This window comes from Microcaecilia unicolor, chromosome 4 (assembly GCF_901765095.1).
Source record: "Microcaecilia unicolor chromosome 4, aMicUni1.1, whole genome shotgun sequence".
Classification (NCBI taxonomy): domain Eukaryota; kingdom Metazoa; phylum Chordata; class Amphibia; order Gymnophiona; family Siphonopidae; genus Microcaecilia; species Microcaecilia unicolor.
In genome coordinates this window covers 271,073,371-271,089,282 of record NC_044034.1, presented here as the reverse complement: position 1 = coordinate 271,089,282, position 15,912 = coordinate 271,073,371, and the positions used below count along the sequence as shown (strand labels likewise).

At 43.4% G+C, this 15,912-nt stretch overlaps 1 protein-coding gene across 1 annotated transcript in view; it reads right to left on the bottom strand.

Moving 5' to 3' along the window:
* RAB20 (RAB20, member RAS oncogene family) overlaps window positions 1–14,548 on the bottom strand; it is a 35,148-nt gene extending 20,600 nt beyond the window's left edge. Inside the window, exon 1 of the mRNA XM_030201562.1 lies at window positions 13,927–14,548. Coding sequence (XP_030057422.1) covers window positions 13,927–14,101 — 175 coding nt within the window. The 5' untranslated portion in view covers window positions 14,102–14,548. The remainder of the gene's footprint in view (window positions 1–13,926) is intronic.
* Between the last annotated feature and the right edge of the window lie 1,364 nt (window positions 14,549–15,912).

Sequence of the window (15,912 nt, the reverse complement as noted above, 5' to 3'; positions counted from 1 at the left end):
CATCACAGACATTTAAGAGATATGACAGAACAGCTTGACTACTCTACACTGGCAAAGTCCTGGAATGAGAAATTACATACAGAAATGACCCCTCCGGCATTGCAAGAGTACATTTATTCGATTCATAAATCCTCCAAGATGGCTTTGTACAGTGAAATGGAATACAAATTTGCTTTACGAACTTACATTCCACCTCGGAGAGCCTTCCATATGGGGGTCTCCCCGGACGGAGCATGTCCCAGATGTGGGACACAGGGAGCAACGTTGGGACATATGTTCTGGACATGTAGAAAAGTTCAAAGATTTTGGAATAAAATAACGCAAATGACTTCAAGCCTGTGGGGGCGCAACATGGAGAAAGGGTCCAATGCAGTTGTTCGGCCGGCCAATAATAGTTCGCCCTGCGCCGCCAGGCTTCCGGAGCTTCACTCTCAGAGCCATAATGACCCCCTTTATACTCTGCCATTTTCTTTTTAAACCTCATATACTCTATAAGCAGGCATCGCCAGTGTTGTAATGTTGGCTCTTTATTTGTAATCCACTCTGTGAGAATTAAAGGGGATCGAAAATTTACAGACAGACAAAGACTTCTTTCGCATATGGACCCCGTTCTGGCAGTCCATACCCTCAGGGGGTAGAGGACGTATTTTGAATATGTGAGGATAGGTCACTACAATACTAGAGCACCAGATAGACATTACAAGATTGAGATGAGGAGGTTCGGTGGGTGGGGGGGGGGGAGATATAAAGGGGGAGAACTTGTGTATAGCGAGGAAGTTTAAAGCATAAAGTTTGGAGGGGTTTAGAATAATAACAACTACTAGAATCAGTAATGAGAGGTAATGTTCCATAAGAGCTATAGGCAAGTCGTAGAAGGGAGAAGAGAACGTTATTCTTATGCTGTAATGCTACTTCTAAACCTGTACACTGTTACATTATGTTGTGAAAATCAATAAACAAATTTGAAAAAAAAAAAAAATGTTTGATGGTTCAGCTCCAGAGTACCTGTTAAATTTGATCTCACTTACCAATGTCTGTGGCTCTTCTAATTCTAGAGACCCTTTGCGTTTGCTAATACCATCTCTTTTAGGAGTTAAATATAAGAAAATTTTAGATATGTCTTTTTGCTATCTGGCTCCTCAGTTTTGGCTTACTCTTCCTATTATGCTCTTTCAATTATTTACAATTTCACAAGAAACTTGTTTAAACGGTTTCTATCTCAATAGATTTTTTTTTCTTTTACTGTTTTCTGACATTTTCTTACCAGCTTTGAACCACTAATAATGGGAGTTGGCGGGATACAAGAAATATATTACATTACAACAACCATGAATTCATACTTGCCCATCTTCAGGTGCAAAAAGCTTATCAGGCTTCCTTTCTTCTAAATTTTAACCTCAAAATCTGGATTTACAACATGGTCTTGGTACCATTTTCTCCAGAAAGACTGGAGCCTTTTCTTTCTAGATCCAAACCCAGGGGACTGGGTCACAATGTACACAGCCTTCATTGATTCATATTCATTATGGAACTAGCCTCCTAAAGAGAGCTGGAAAACATTGTTTTGACAAGGATAATTCAAGACAACATTAGGTTTATAGAGATTTATCATTTTAACTGCCTTTCACATAGGCAAAGACATAATAAAGCACACTGACAAGCTAAAGAGTAACAAATCACCAGGACTAGATGGTATGCTGCCGAGAGCTCCGAAAGAACTTAACATGAAACGACTAACCTCTTACAACCTCTTACCCTATTTTAGAACAGCCAAAGTAAATGAGGACTGGAGGGTGGCAAGTGTAATGCCAATTTCTATACAGTGCACCAGGGGGATCTGGGAAATTAGACCAGTGAACCCAATGTTGGGTGCTGGGCAAAATGGTAGACATTATTCTACCAAAATCAAAAGTTAGTTGACCATACAAACACATAGCTTAATGGGAATGAGTCAGCTTGTGTTTAGCCAAGGGAAGTTCTACCTTACCAATTTATTAAATGTTTTGAAGGCCTAAACAAACATGTGGCTAAAAGGTGAGCCAGATGATACAGCCTATTTGGATTTTCAGAAAACAGCTAAAAAACGACCCGACACGGCCATGTTGGGTTGTCTTTTAGCTGTTTTCCTCCTTGGATCTACCTCCCTGTTTTGTTGCTCATGTTCACGAGAGGTCTGCTCCTCCTTTTCGCTTTTCTTCCAAACTCTTTGTAGTCAGACCAATGTAGAGTGCATTACAGGAAATCAGCCTTGATGTTTATCATGGTATGAACCAGATTGGCAATATTTGCCTTGTTGATGTGTGGAGAGAGACAGCATAGTTGTCACAGATAAGAGGCACTCCTACAGTTTGCCTAGGCATAGCTCCCAAAAAGGATTTTGATGTCCTGTATAGGACTGAATGGAGAAGTAGCCTAGTGGTTAGTGCAGTGGACTCTGAGCCTGGGGAACTGAGTTCAATTCCCACTGCAGCTCCTTGTGACTCTGGGCAAGTCACTTAACCCTCCATTGCCCCTGGTACAAAATAAGTACCTGAAGTACCGCTTTGAATGTAGTTGCAAAAACCTCAGAAAGGCGGTATATCAAGTCCCATTTCCATTCCATAAACATTTTGCCTGAACCCTAATAAAATTGAGCCCCTGTGGGTGTGTCTAGAACATTCTTGAATCACTGTCAGACAGAGGTCAGTTTTAGCAGTGAGAAGGGCCATTTCTTGGAAATGCCCTCCTATCTTTGATGACAGATTGAGAAAAAGCTCAGTGGAAAGGGATATTTTGTCATTTAAATTTTCAACACAAGGTTATAGACTAAGAGCTCACTACAGAGCAGATGACATACTTTCCAAATTTTTGACAGTTAACTAGTTTAGGCAAATTCACTTCCTTCAGCCACAAGGAAGTAGGGTGGGGGGTGTTTTGCTTTTTCTTTGATGGGAAAGAAGGTTTAAGAATGAAACAGAGAACATGTTTTTATGTTTTTCGGAACTAGTCTTCACTATGCATTACTAATAAATGATTTTTTAGAAAACCTTGTTTTCTAGTAGTGAAGGTGGATCTTCAGAAAACAAAATTGTCGGTACGTTGATTTGTTCAATGTTAATAAATGTTTGGCTGGTGTCCAACTTCCCTAAAATATTCTTCAGCTCTTGGATATACTGTACAAGGGTCACCCTTGGATAATTTCTGCAGGGTTGAGATACAACCTAAAAGCTCATAGAAAATTTATTGCAACTTAAAACCACCATATACAAGTCCCTCAGTAATTCACAACAAAATAAATCACACAGCAAAGTCAGTACCAATACAATATCTCATTAAAATGTCAAAAGAACCACCAATCCTATACTATAAACCTCTCCATATCCTACTACTACTACTACTTAACATTTCTAGAGCGCTACTAGGGTTACGCAGCGCTGTACAATTTAACAAAGAGAGACAGTCCCTGCTCAAAGAGCTTACAATCTAATAGACAAGTGAACGGTCGGTCCGATCGGGGCAGTCAAATTGGGGCAGTCTGGATTCACTGAACGGTAAGGGTTAGGTGCCGAACGCAGCATTGAAGAGGTGGGCTTTAAGCAAAGACTTGAAGATGGGCAGGGAGGGGGCTTGGCGTAAGGGTTCAGGAAGGTTGTTCCAAGCATAGGGTGAGGCGAGGCAGAATGAGCGGAGCCTGGAGTTGGCGGTGGTGGAGAAGGGTACTGAGAGGAGGGATTTATCCTGTGAACGGAGGTTACGGGCGGGAACGTAAGGGGAGATGAGGGTAGAGAGGTAGTGAGGGGCAGCAGACTGAGTGCATTTGTAGGTAAGAAGGAGAAGCTTGAATTGAATGCGGTATCTGATCGGAAGCCAGTGAAGTGACCTGAGGAGAGGGGTGATATGAGTATATCGGTTCTGGCGGAATATGAGACGTGCAGCAGAGTTCTGAACAGACTGAAGGGGGGATAGATGGCTAAGTGGGAGGCCGGTGAGGAGTAAGTTGCAGTAGTCCAGGCGAGAGGTAATGAGAGCGTGGACGAGAGTTCGGGTGGTGTGTTCAGAGAGGAAAGGGCGAATTTTGCTGATGTTAAAGAGGAAGAAGCGACAGGTCTTGGCTATCTGCTGGATATGCGCAGAGAAGGAAAGAGAGGAGTCAAAGATGACTCCGAGGTTGCGGGCAGATGAGACGGGGAGGATGAGGGTGTTATCAACTGAGATAGAAAGTGGAGGAAGAGGAGAAGTGGGTTTTGGTGGAAAGACGATAAGCTCGGTCTTGGACATGTTCAGTTTCAGGTGGCGGTTGGACATCCAGGCAGCAATGTCGGATAAGCAGGCCGATACCTTTGCCTGGGTCTCCGCGGTGATGTCTGGTGTGGAGAGATACAGTTGGGTGTCATCAGCATAGAGATGATACTGGAAACCATGAGATGAGATCAGGGAGCCCAGGGAAGAGGTGTAGATTGAGAAGAGAAGGGGTCCAAGGACCGATCCCTGGGGAACACCAACAGATAAGGGGATGGGGGTGGAGGAAGATCCATGAGAGTGAACTTTGAAGGTGCGGTGGGAGAGATAGGAGGAGAACCAGGAGAGGACAGAGCCCTGGAACCCAAATGAGGACAGTGTGGCAAGAAGTAAGTCATGATTGACAGTGTCAAAAGCAGCGGATAGATCCAGGAGGATGAGGATGGAGTAGTGGCCTCTGGATTTGCCCCTGGTACAAAATAAGTACCTGAAGTACCGCTTTGAATGTAGTTGCAAAAACCTCTCCTCTCAATCAAGATAGACATCTAGTCAAAATATCATCATTGTCTTCCTGATTCACCACATGCCAGCTGCCACACCCAAACCTTAAGCAGTTTATGAAAATGCAACTCTTACAAAGAAATGTCAGGCAATTTATTCCGCCAAACTGGCCCTAATAGAGAAAGCACTTCCTAATCTGTTGGAATCAGCCCACCTTACAAGAAAAGAGGGCCCTCTAAAGACAGTCCTACAGACAAATGCAGACAAGCAGTCTCTCACATATGAGAGAGTTAGATCATGCAATGAGAAATAAAAAAAACAGAATTCAACTTTAATAACTTCCTCTCAATGAAACTAGCCTCCAACCATAACAGAGGAAGTTGCATGATCACAAGCACATAAACCCATGCCACTTTATTTTGAAATAATTAAATTCTTGCAAAAAGACTTCTTTGGCAGATCAGGCAGCAAACTATTTTCATAATCCAGCCTTGATAAAACCCGAGACTGAACCAAAGGATGCAAACCTCTACTCAAAATATTCTGCAATTGACAGAGCAAATGAAGATAAGATGTTCATACAGCCGTACTCCGAAATTATGAACCAGCATTAGGTGAACCCAACTGATCAATGGGCACCCACTTCTAGGAACAATGCCTCTGTTTTTGAATGCGGAGAAGTCAATCTATGTTTAATATACAATTGCTGATTTAGGGCCCCTTTTACCAAGCTGCAGCAAAAGGGGGCTGGTGCTACTGTCGGTGCGCGTTTTACACACTCGCCAAGGCCCCCTTTTACCGCAGCTGGTAAAAAGAAAGTCTCGCTTTCCTACAGGAAATGGTGAGGCGGCAAGTAAAGCACTTGTCGCCTGGCCATTTCAGAAAGGAGCCAAGCGCGCACTGCCCGATTAGCGCCAGTTACACTCCAGTACCACAAAAATTAATCTTTGTAGCGCTGAAAATGACGGCACACTAGGGGTGGGAAGTACCGCCGGGCTACTGCGGTAGCCTGGTGGTACTTCCTGTATAGCAAGGAGCCCTTAGAAACTAGACATCCATTACCCTATCCAATCAGGATTCAATTTGTACTTTTCTATAGACAAATACATCCCCATAAATTCACTTTGGCAGACGATTACTTAGCTAGTAACTTCAGTCATCAACTCCACAGGAAACAAGTGCAGGAAGAGGAATGGGGACCACAAACCGAAGCTACTCCAAGATGCACTTCAAGCAAACAATACCTCATGGTCCAGAGATTTTATATTACTTCAACATTATTTGGCCACATTGGTACTGTAGGTGCAAATACAACAACAGAAAATCATTCTGAGTAATATTCTGGACTCGTTTTGTAAGAAGTATGACCTCACCTGTGGTCCTAGCCATGCTGTTCCCAAAGAAGGAATAATGCCAATGTGGAAATATATTATTTCTTATAGGTAATAAAAAATTGCAAATATGGCAAATTATAAAAATATACTGAAAAAAAAACATTGTGTGTGTGTGTGTTATACAAATACCATACTCATGAGAAGATATTACAAGTTAGCAGCTATATTAGGCTATAGATCGTGTGTCTGAGTAACAGGGTTTGTTTTTTTGAGGGGGTACTGAGTACTGGTACCTTTTCCATTGTCTGCTAAAATTGATCCAAGGTCCACAAGTTTTAATGAAAGAGCTAGGGCCCACGGCAAAAATTTGGGAGGGGGACCCCAAAGTCCACTACCAGGCCATGCCTTCTTCAGCTTCCAGCAGGCTTAGGGCTCTCTTCTGGCCAGGGGGCAGTTGTCCTAGTCGCACTCCCCTAACACCATCCCTGGCATGTGTGATCTTTACATTCTACACAGTATAGGAGGAAATGAATCTCTTTCTATTTCTTTGGTGTGGCTTCTTGGGGTTTTAGTTTAATATATGTTTATCATTTTTGTTCAGCTATTATGTATTTGGCATTTGTGTTCTCTGTGTGTGTGACAGAGGTATTCCGTTAGCATTAATTTTCTATGTAGCATTCTGGCTTGTTCAGTTTTCCTGATAGTGTTGGTTCTTCTTCTGTATTGTCTGTGATTTATAAAAATATGACAGTTGTACAGAATATTGTTTGTTGTTATATTTTAATAAAATGATTTAAATATAAAATCATAACTGTTCGAGGCTTCTCTGCGAATGGGAGAAGAGCTCAAATGGACGAGGACAAACTTTGTCCCCATGTCATTCTCTGGTATAGAGTATCTTCGAAAATTAAAGGCTCCTTGAGTTTTAAACAGAAGGCAAAATACACATCACCATGAAAGTATTTCTTAAAACTCGCATCTCTCTGAAAAAGAGCATGCTTCATTTGCAAAGAACTGCAAGATTCAGCAGCAAGCTGCAAAAGATCCCAAAGCCTAAGATTCCTCCCCACTCCCCACATACCAGGAGTCTTACTACCTTCGTACTCCGTTACTGCTATATACTTTGGAAAACAGAAAAAAAAAATCTACAAAAAAAACAAAACCACACACCCACATACATTTAAGTACCAATAGGAATATGGTATAAGGGCCCTATTTACATGCTAAGGGCATGCTAAAAATTAGCATACACTAATGCTAGAGACACCCATAAGAATACATGCTAAAAACACTAGTGCACCTTAGTAAACAGGGCCCTAAGTTTTTCTGCTGTAATATGTAGCCAAAAAGCGTATAAAAATTTGCTTCCAACAATGAGAGGTTTAGAATTATATTTTACCTTTATCCCTAAAAGGGGATCCTAAGCAAAGCAGTATAAAATATTTTTATATTAAAGGACAAATTCTCATATAAGAATATCCCAACAATAATCCACTTATTGCGCTCCAGGCTAATTCCACCCGACATAAGCAATCTTTGAGGTTGGCCATAAATAGCAGCCTGCCATGTGTCTTTCCCATTCAGGTCTCATCTCAGAGCCAAGGGTGAAGCACAGGACCCACCATAAAATGTAACATCTTCCAAACTCAGGTCGCACTGGGATACTGCGACCATGATTAACTGTTGCTATGAGTGTTTTCCACTGATAGATCATAACTGCAGTGAGGTGGACAGAAGGAATAGCTTTTCCTTCTTTGCCATCTAGTTGACAGAATGTGTACATTTCATGGTTTAATAATATTTCATTTATTGTAATTTGCTTAGATGAGTTGTCAGTATGTCAAACAAACTTGAAATCCTAGTACATAAGTAATGCCACACTGGGAAAAGACCAAGGGTGCATCGAGCCCAGCATCCTGTCCACGACAGCGGCCAATCCAGGCCAAGGGCACCTGGCAAGCTTCCCAAACGTACAAACATTCTATACATGTTATTCCTGGAATTGTAGATTTTTCCCAAGTCCATTTAGTAGCGGTTTATGGACTTGTCCTTTAAGAAACCGTCTAACCCCTTTTTAAACTCTGCCAAGCTAACCGCCTTCACCACGTTCTCCGGCAACGAATTCCAGAGTTTAATTACGCGTTGGGTGAAGAAAACTTTTCTCCGATTTGTTTTAAATTGACTACACTGTAGTATCATCGCATGCCCCCTCGTCCTAGTAAAACATACAAACATAGTACCAATGATTTACTCCAAGATAAATTTTCACCAAGGTATATAAAACATACAAGTCAAATATTAATACCTTAACTGATGCAATGCCACACATGAGGTGAAAAGTCCACCAAAGGTGGACAAACGCCAAAATCCCATGGAAAACTAATCACAAAAAAGACAGTGGGAGCTGGGCCGATGACTCAAGAGATCAGGACAACAGACTAATATCTAAAGTAGTTTATTGAAGACTTGCCACGTGGCACTTAGCACATGCTAACAGACATGTTAACGTCTGTTAGCATGTGCTAACTGTGGTAAAAGAGGCCGCTAGCAGTGTCATCTCCTAAACACTAGCTGACATTTTTTTTCATGACCAAGTGGAACTGAAGGACAACCACATCATTTATAATAACCTCTTTAGTTACCCACCATTACCCAAGCATGCCCTGAAATGTACCCAGAACAGTACAGACTGGCAGTGTGAGTTCAGTCAACAGCAGGCTAGAGAAGAAACCACAAGTCATGTCAACACATTACATGATGCACTAGTCTACCTCACGGGAAATTTAAAAAAAAAAAAAAAAAAAAAGGAAGATGTGCCCCCAATTCAGATAATTTTAAGACTAGCTCAGTAACAGTACTTTGGGAATGACTAGTCAATGAACGGTACATTGATACAAAAGTAAATATGAAAAGGTAAAACAATTCAGAACTAGAGAGGACATGTGAAAGAATTGAAAAAAAAGGCAAGTAACAGAGGCAAGGAAATGTTAATGACAAATGCCTAAATTACTAAGGCTGTCTCCCTCCCATTGTGTTCATGAGAAACAGTTTAATAAATCAAGCTCAGAATCATACAGGAAAAAAAAACAACATACTTGACCCCTGTTAGCACCCTGCATTACAAAAGCTCACTCTGCTATCAAGCTCAGGACAGTGTATTAAGAAATCACAATTATACACAAATAAAAGAGACCTGCTGAAACTCATTAGCCTCCACACAGGAAATTTCGCCCCAGCCTGCTCCCTGTCACTCTCACAGCAACTCTTCCCCAGCAGTCAGTCAATTTCTCTCTGTTAATCCCTGCTTTTTTACTCCCAGTGGTTAATCTCTCTCTTTCTCCCATCCCATCACTTAATGGGCTTGTTCAGGGGTCTTGTCACATATGATCAAAAGGTAAATATGGGCACCAGAGGACACTAGCACTGGAATAGTGCCCACATTTACCAGCACAGCATTATCAGAAGGGTCTGGCATGAGCACGCCAGGGAATACCGCAAAGCTCATTTAAATTATATTTAAACGTAGCTCTTCGGTAATCCGCCCGTATGATCAGAGCACTGTGCTCCGATTTTACGGGCGGAATAGCACCTTAACCTATGTTAGCTTGGAACTGGCGTTAGGGTTAAGGCGCTATTCCTCCCCCCCCCCCACCCCATCCAAGCCAGGCAGCCTGGGCTGTCACTGTCAGTCCTGGGGGTCCAGTGGACCCCCCCCCCCAAAGGCAAGGCCCTGGTGGCCTAGTGCCTCCATGCCCCACACACCCCCAGACACCAAGAACAGAAGAGAAGGCTGGAGGTCACTGAACCTCCAGCCCAAACCTGGTGGTCTAGCAGCCCTGAACCCTCTCCCCCCACCCCCCGTACTTTCAGATGCCCGAGGAGGGAGTAGCACTCCTTCCTCCTTCCAGTGCTGCCTCCAAAATGGTGGCACCCTGCCCTGCCCAGTGCAATCTCCTCTGGCATCTGAAGGTATGGGGTGGGAGGGTTCAGGACCGCTAGACCACCAGGTGTGAAGTGGAGGTCTGGTGACCTCCAGTCCTGTCTTCTGTTGGGGGGGTGTTAGAGGGGATGGAGGTCCACTGGACCACCAGCCCCCCCGTGTCACTGTCCGGTATGGGTGTGGGGGCTTGAGGAGAATTAGGCCATCAGGGCTTTGCCGTTGATCATTGGGGAGTTAATTCCCCGCACTGTTCCAGCACTATTTTACGGCGCTGTTTCAGAACAGCGCGAGGAATTGATCATTGGGTCCTAAGAGAATGCCACAATCAGTCTAAGCACATGACCTATGAAAAGCTCTACATGAAATTAATAGGTGGTAAGTGGTGAGTGACGGAGGGTACAGTAGATGAATGAGTTACAGATCTGCATAAGACAAACATTTTCAACTCAGCTTTTTTCCCCAATTTTTGGACTTTTCAGTTCATTCCACTAATTATCCTAACATGTATTAATCCATAGTTTAATAAGGAAGGGATGCCCAGAAGCTTAGCTGAGATTGGGTGGCAGAGCCGGTAGTGGGCGGCAGGTTGGTGATTGGAAGGCGGGGCTAGAGCTGGGCAGACTTCTACGGTCTGTGCCCTGACAATGGCAGATACAAATCAAGGTAAGGTATACACAAAAAGTAGCACACATAAATTTATCTTGTTGGGCAGACTGGATGGCCCGTGCAGGTCTTTTTCTGCCATCATCTACTATGTTACTATGGAACTTTGGAAGGCTAAGTGCTTTGAAATATGGTTACATGTTATATCAATCTGAGAGCTATTTCTTGATTACAATCATAGGGAAAAAGAAAGTTATGACTATTCTTCCATATTCTACACTACAAACCGCTTTGAATACATTTTAGGAAAGTAGAATAATCAAACATTCCATAAACAAACTATTCAGATTGCTAGATCTTTATATGGCCATTGGCATATTTTGACATTACACAATATCTTAAAAGAACCTCCCATTATTGCACTGCAATAAAGCAGGACTATGGGGAGGGGGAAACGAGGAGATATCAGGGCTAGTTAGAGTCAGAAGCAATTTTGGGTGAAGTCTGGAGTCGGTAGAAATAATAAACAAAAACGTACATTATAATTGTACTGGTAAATATGTTACATATTTACCAGTGCTTTAGATACAGGACAAAAATTTAAAAGCCTACTATTGGTTTACTTTTTCCAGGGCCATTAACCAATAGGAATTCACCAACCTGATGTCATGTGCTCCGATTGGTTCACAGCCAGTATTTAAGACCATCACACTTACCAGTTGGTATATTAGTTCTAATTTTGTACATAAAGAAATATCCTATGTTTCTGTAATTAATCAAATTTTTCTTAGATTTACAGGGGGTCAGACAGCAGAAAAACAGAGTTGTCAGAGCTTACAGATCAGGAACCGTACAGAAGACTTTGGGTCATTCGCAATGTGACTGCTGCACATGGTGTTATGCTACTATGCAAGTGTCGGCTGGAAAGATCCTATAAAAGGATTTATTCTGCCTATTGTCTAACAACTTTATATTATCTGTCCTTGACAACTAAAAGTGGCCTGTGCTGTTGTCAGCTCGTGGGTTTTCCACGCGCTGAAGCCACTTTTAGCATGGTGGTAAAATGACCGCATTGCCATACTTTTCTTTATGGTCACACACTGATTTCCCAATTAGCATGTGAGTGCTTCTGAAGGAACCCTTATCGACACTTATTTTCTTGGTGCTAAGGGCTTCTGCGTTATCCCTGTGGTAATCAGTCAGCACGCTGCAATATGCCCGCACTACCCGATTAGCGCAGGGCACGCTTACTCTCAGCCCAGTCACGCCTCCTGTGTTGAAAAAAAAATATTTTTTTCAGCATGGAATTAGCGCATGCTGAAGGGCACACTACCTTGGGCTGCCTAGGTGTGTCCCATGGCAGTGCTTTTTGCCGCCCATTAGCTGAAAATCACACCAAAGACAAAGGAAGTGGGGGCAGGGGTGGGGGAAACATTTCTAAACTGGTCTTCAGTACAGCTGTTTCACAAACTAGTTGTATACTGGGATATCTAAACAGTATTTTTCCGATAGATAGGCTCAGATTACAAAGCTGACGTTTGGCAATTCATCATTCAGGGCCTCTTAACTGCGCTAGCGGTCCCTTGTGTGGTAATGCCGACAAAGCCCGGCTTCATAGAAGAGGCCCTCACAGCGCTGGGCTTCATGACCCCCCATTTTAAATAAGTTTAACCAGAAAACAATACAATTGATTAACATTCAAAACTTTATTTTTCCTACTGTACACAACAGCTGCATATTTACACTGCTGACTGGCAACCTAGTTCTTACTCAAGTTTGTCACTTTGGAATAAGCCAATTCCTCTTCTGGTCTTTAGCTTGTATTTCTTTTTTTTTTAGCCTGAAATATATGACCTTTGCCCTAGATATGCAAGTGTTTACTCAGGGTAGGGTATAACTGGCAGTAACGATTGGAGGAGAAAAGCATGACAGCGACCTGGAGCCCATACAGTGTCAGATTAAGGGGCCCTTTTAAACTTAGCACATGTTAAATGCTAAGAAGCCCATAGGTATAAAACGGGCTTCTTAACATTTATCATGCACTAATTCCATTAGCACGAGCTAAACTTTCATAAAAAGGCAGGGCCCCTAAACGCTCAGGACAATGCCAGAATTAAGTCATACAGCCACTAAACAGGGCCACAGGTACCTAGCGAAGCAGTTGCCTCTATTCCATTCCCTCCAAGAGAGGGGCGTAGCCAGACTTCGGCAGGAGGGGGGGGCCAGAGCCCAAGGTGAGGGGGCACATTTTAGCTCCCCCCAAGCGCCGTGGACCCCTGCCACCTTTGACCACTGGCGCTCCTCCCCTTTCGACCCCCCTTCCCGCCAACACTCCCCCAAGTCCCCCGCCACCGTCAGGTACCTGTGCTGGCGGAGGTCCCCAACCCCAACCAGCCGAAGTCCTCCTCAGCCAGTCTCCGGGCGGCACGTTGCTGCAGCTGATATGGAAGCCTAGGATTCTGTTACTTCTGTGTGAGTCGTCCTGACGTCCTGCATGTTGAATGTGCAGGACATCAGGACGATTCACACAGAAACAGAATCCTAGGCTTCCACATCAGCTGCAGCAACGTGCTGGCCCGGAGACCAGCTGAAGAGGACTTCGGCTGGTGGGGGTTGGGTACCCCCGCCAGCACAGGTACTCGATGGCGGGCTGTGGGTTAGCAGCACCGGGAAGGAGGGGGTCGAAAGGGTCGGCAGGGGCCAGGGCCAAATCTGGGGGGGCCAGGCCCCCGTGGCCCCACGTAGCTAGGCCCCTGCTCCAAGATGGAACATATATATTATTTCTATAAAAATGTTTTCTAGCTGCAAATGAGGAGTGTGATGATGGCTGTTTGACAGATAACCAGAAGGGGGCATGAACCGAGGCAAATGGATGCAAAATCACTCCAAAAACCTGAGCAGTAGATCACGTTTCAAGTGTAGCCCTTCCTCTTACTCAAAGACTTGGACCAACAAAACCCCAGGAAGAGAGTTTGGAGTTTATTTTGAAAGCAACGAAATTTGCTACCGATTCACATTAAAATAATAAATAAAAAGGCTAACTTAAAAAAAAAAAGTTTTCATCCCAGTGCCAACTAGCAGCCTAAACCTTTCAAACAGAACTGCCAAAACGGAAGCTCCAAGTTTCCCAGCCCCAAAAAAAGAAAAAGAATTGGAAAGGATTTTGTGCTTTCCGTATTTGCTGGCTGAAAAAATGCCAGCTTCCTCTTTAGAGCTTGTAAGAGCTGCCGATCGCAGCTCACGCAGCGCTGTACACACGATATCGGGCAGCGCCTGCTCCGTAGAGCTTACAGCCCGCAACGCTCCCGTTCGCCGCTGCGGGGCCTTTACCTGCTGTGTCCCAGATAGAGATGTTGTGCGGCCCCCATTGCTTGAGGTAGAAGGCGCCCCCTACCGTGCTCACAGTCTCCTGGAACTTCTTCTCCACGTAGCGGTGCAGCAGCGACGTTTTGCCCACATTCATGTCCCCCAGCAGCACCACCTTCACATCGGGCTTCTTCAGCATGCTGCCCGCTGCAGGGGAGTCAGGAATCAGCCACAGTTTTGCCCCCGAGTTTTGCACATTGGGTAGGGGGCGCTGCGGCGTCCAATGGGAACCGTCCGTCCGGTTTAGCCTCAGACACTCTCCGCCTACAGCAGCCACAACAAACTGCTACTGCAGCAGCTTTTCATTAGGTGTAAGAGAAGAAGGGAAAAGACGGAAGAGGAAACGTGGTCTCTGGATCCGCCTGCTTCTCCTCCTCCCCACAGAGGCAGGGACCAAGGAGGTTTGAGATGGGACGGTGGCGAAAAAAAAATGAAGTTTGAAAAGGTTTGTGATCGAATCCGGGAAGATCCCGAGGATCCCGCTGTATCCGGTTTTTACACCGTCCCGGTTTGAGATTGAGATTAACAAACCTCCTTGGCAGGAACGGCTGAGCTGCTGTATTTTCCCATGCCAGAAGTTCTAGAGGGCGATCTTAAAAGCTGGTACAAGAGGCGGAGATCATTTCCGCCACACGTGGGTATATAGACTTGGAAACAAGTTGGCCTTGCCTAAAGAAGAGTGCTTAACACGGCCGACAGCCGCTTAGAGCAGTTTCTTGGGACAGAAAAAAAATGCATTTAAAGTAAAACAGTAAATCCTGATAACATTCAAACAATCATTAAAGTCTACTTTTATCGCTAAAACAAAGTTTAAAATATTTAAAAGCATAATGTAACCCGTGTTTAAATATTTTGTTTAGTTTCTAGGGGGACAGGAAAAAAATTGCGTTGAAAGTAAAACAGTAAATCTCGATACCAGATAAACTCAAACAACTATCAATGCCTACTTTTATCTAAAAAAAAAAAAAATATATATATATATATATATATATAGCCACACTGGTAACAGACCAAGGGTCCATCGAGCCCAGCATCCACAACAGCGGCCAATCTCAAAAATAAAGTTTAAAATATTTGAAAAAGTATAATGTAACCTGTGTAAATATTATTTTGTTTACCTGAAGGGGGAGGCTTATTTCAGGCAGAGGGGGCTCAGGGCAACCCAGAAACAGACCACAATGGCACTGAGACCAGTATATATGATAAATTATTTTAATATGTTTTTATGGTTGTGTGTGGTTATAACCTTAAGAATTTGGGTGCTCAGAGGTCCCCCAAAGTGATGCTGTGACTTTCTTTGAAGAAATTTACATGTAAAACTTAAAACACAAGCTAATTAGAAGTAAGCTCCCAACACAGACTCAAAAAGAAAAGAATGGCACACATCCTTGCAAATATCTCCAGCTGCAAACTATGCCAAAACATTTCACAGGACCCCACGATCATTCACAATGGAAAAATATTCAACATTAAGGAATCTTTCATGTGCTCATCTTCCAATGTGGCATATATCATTGTGTAAAAAATGCAACGAAGGCTGCTACATTGGAGAAACAAGTCAGATGCTAAAGAAGAGATTTAATTTACATAGACACCATATGAAAAAATGCTAGTACCAATAAAGATGTCACGCCTGTGGGGCTGCACTTTACAAAACCAGAACACTGTACTAGTGATTTCATGGTAAGAATCCTGAAAGGGAACTTTAAAACAATACAGGAACATAAGTTCTTTGAAGTCAGAATGATTAAATATTTTGACACCCACCAGACAGGACTTAACAAAGATCTGGGTTTTCTAGACCATTATAAACCATAAAATTGTACTGCTTTGTCACCCTCTTGTCTCCATGCAAATCTCCCTGTCCCTCATCCACCCAACTCTTCCTGTCTCTCACCTATACACCCCCATCTTGTTAGACTGTCACTGAAATGCTTTGATGTTTCACTT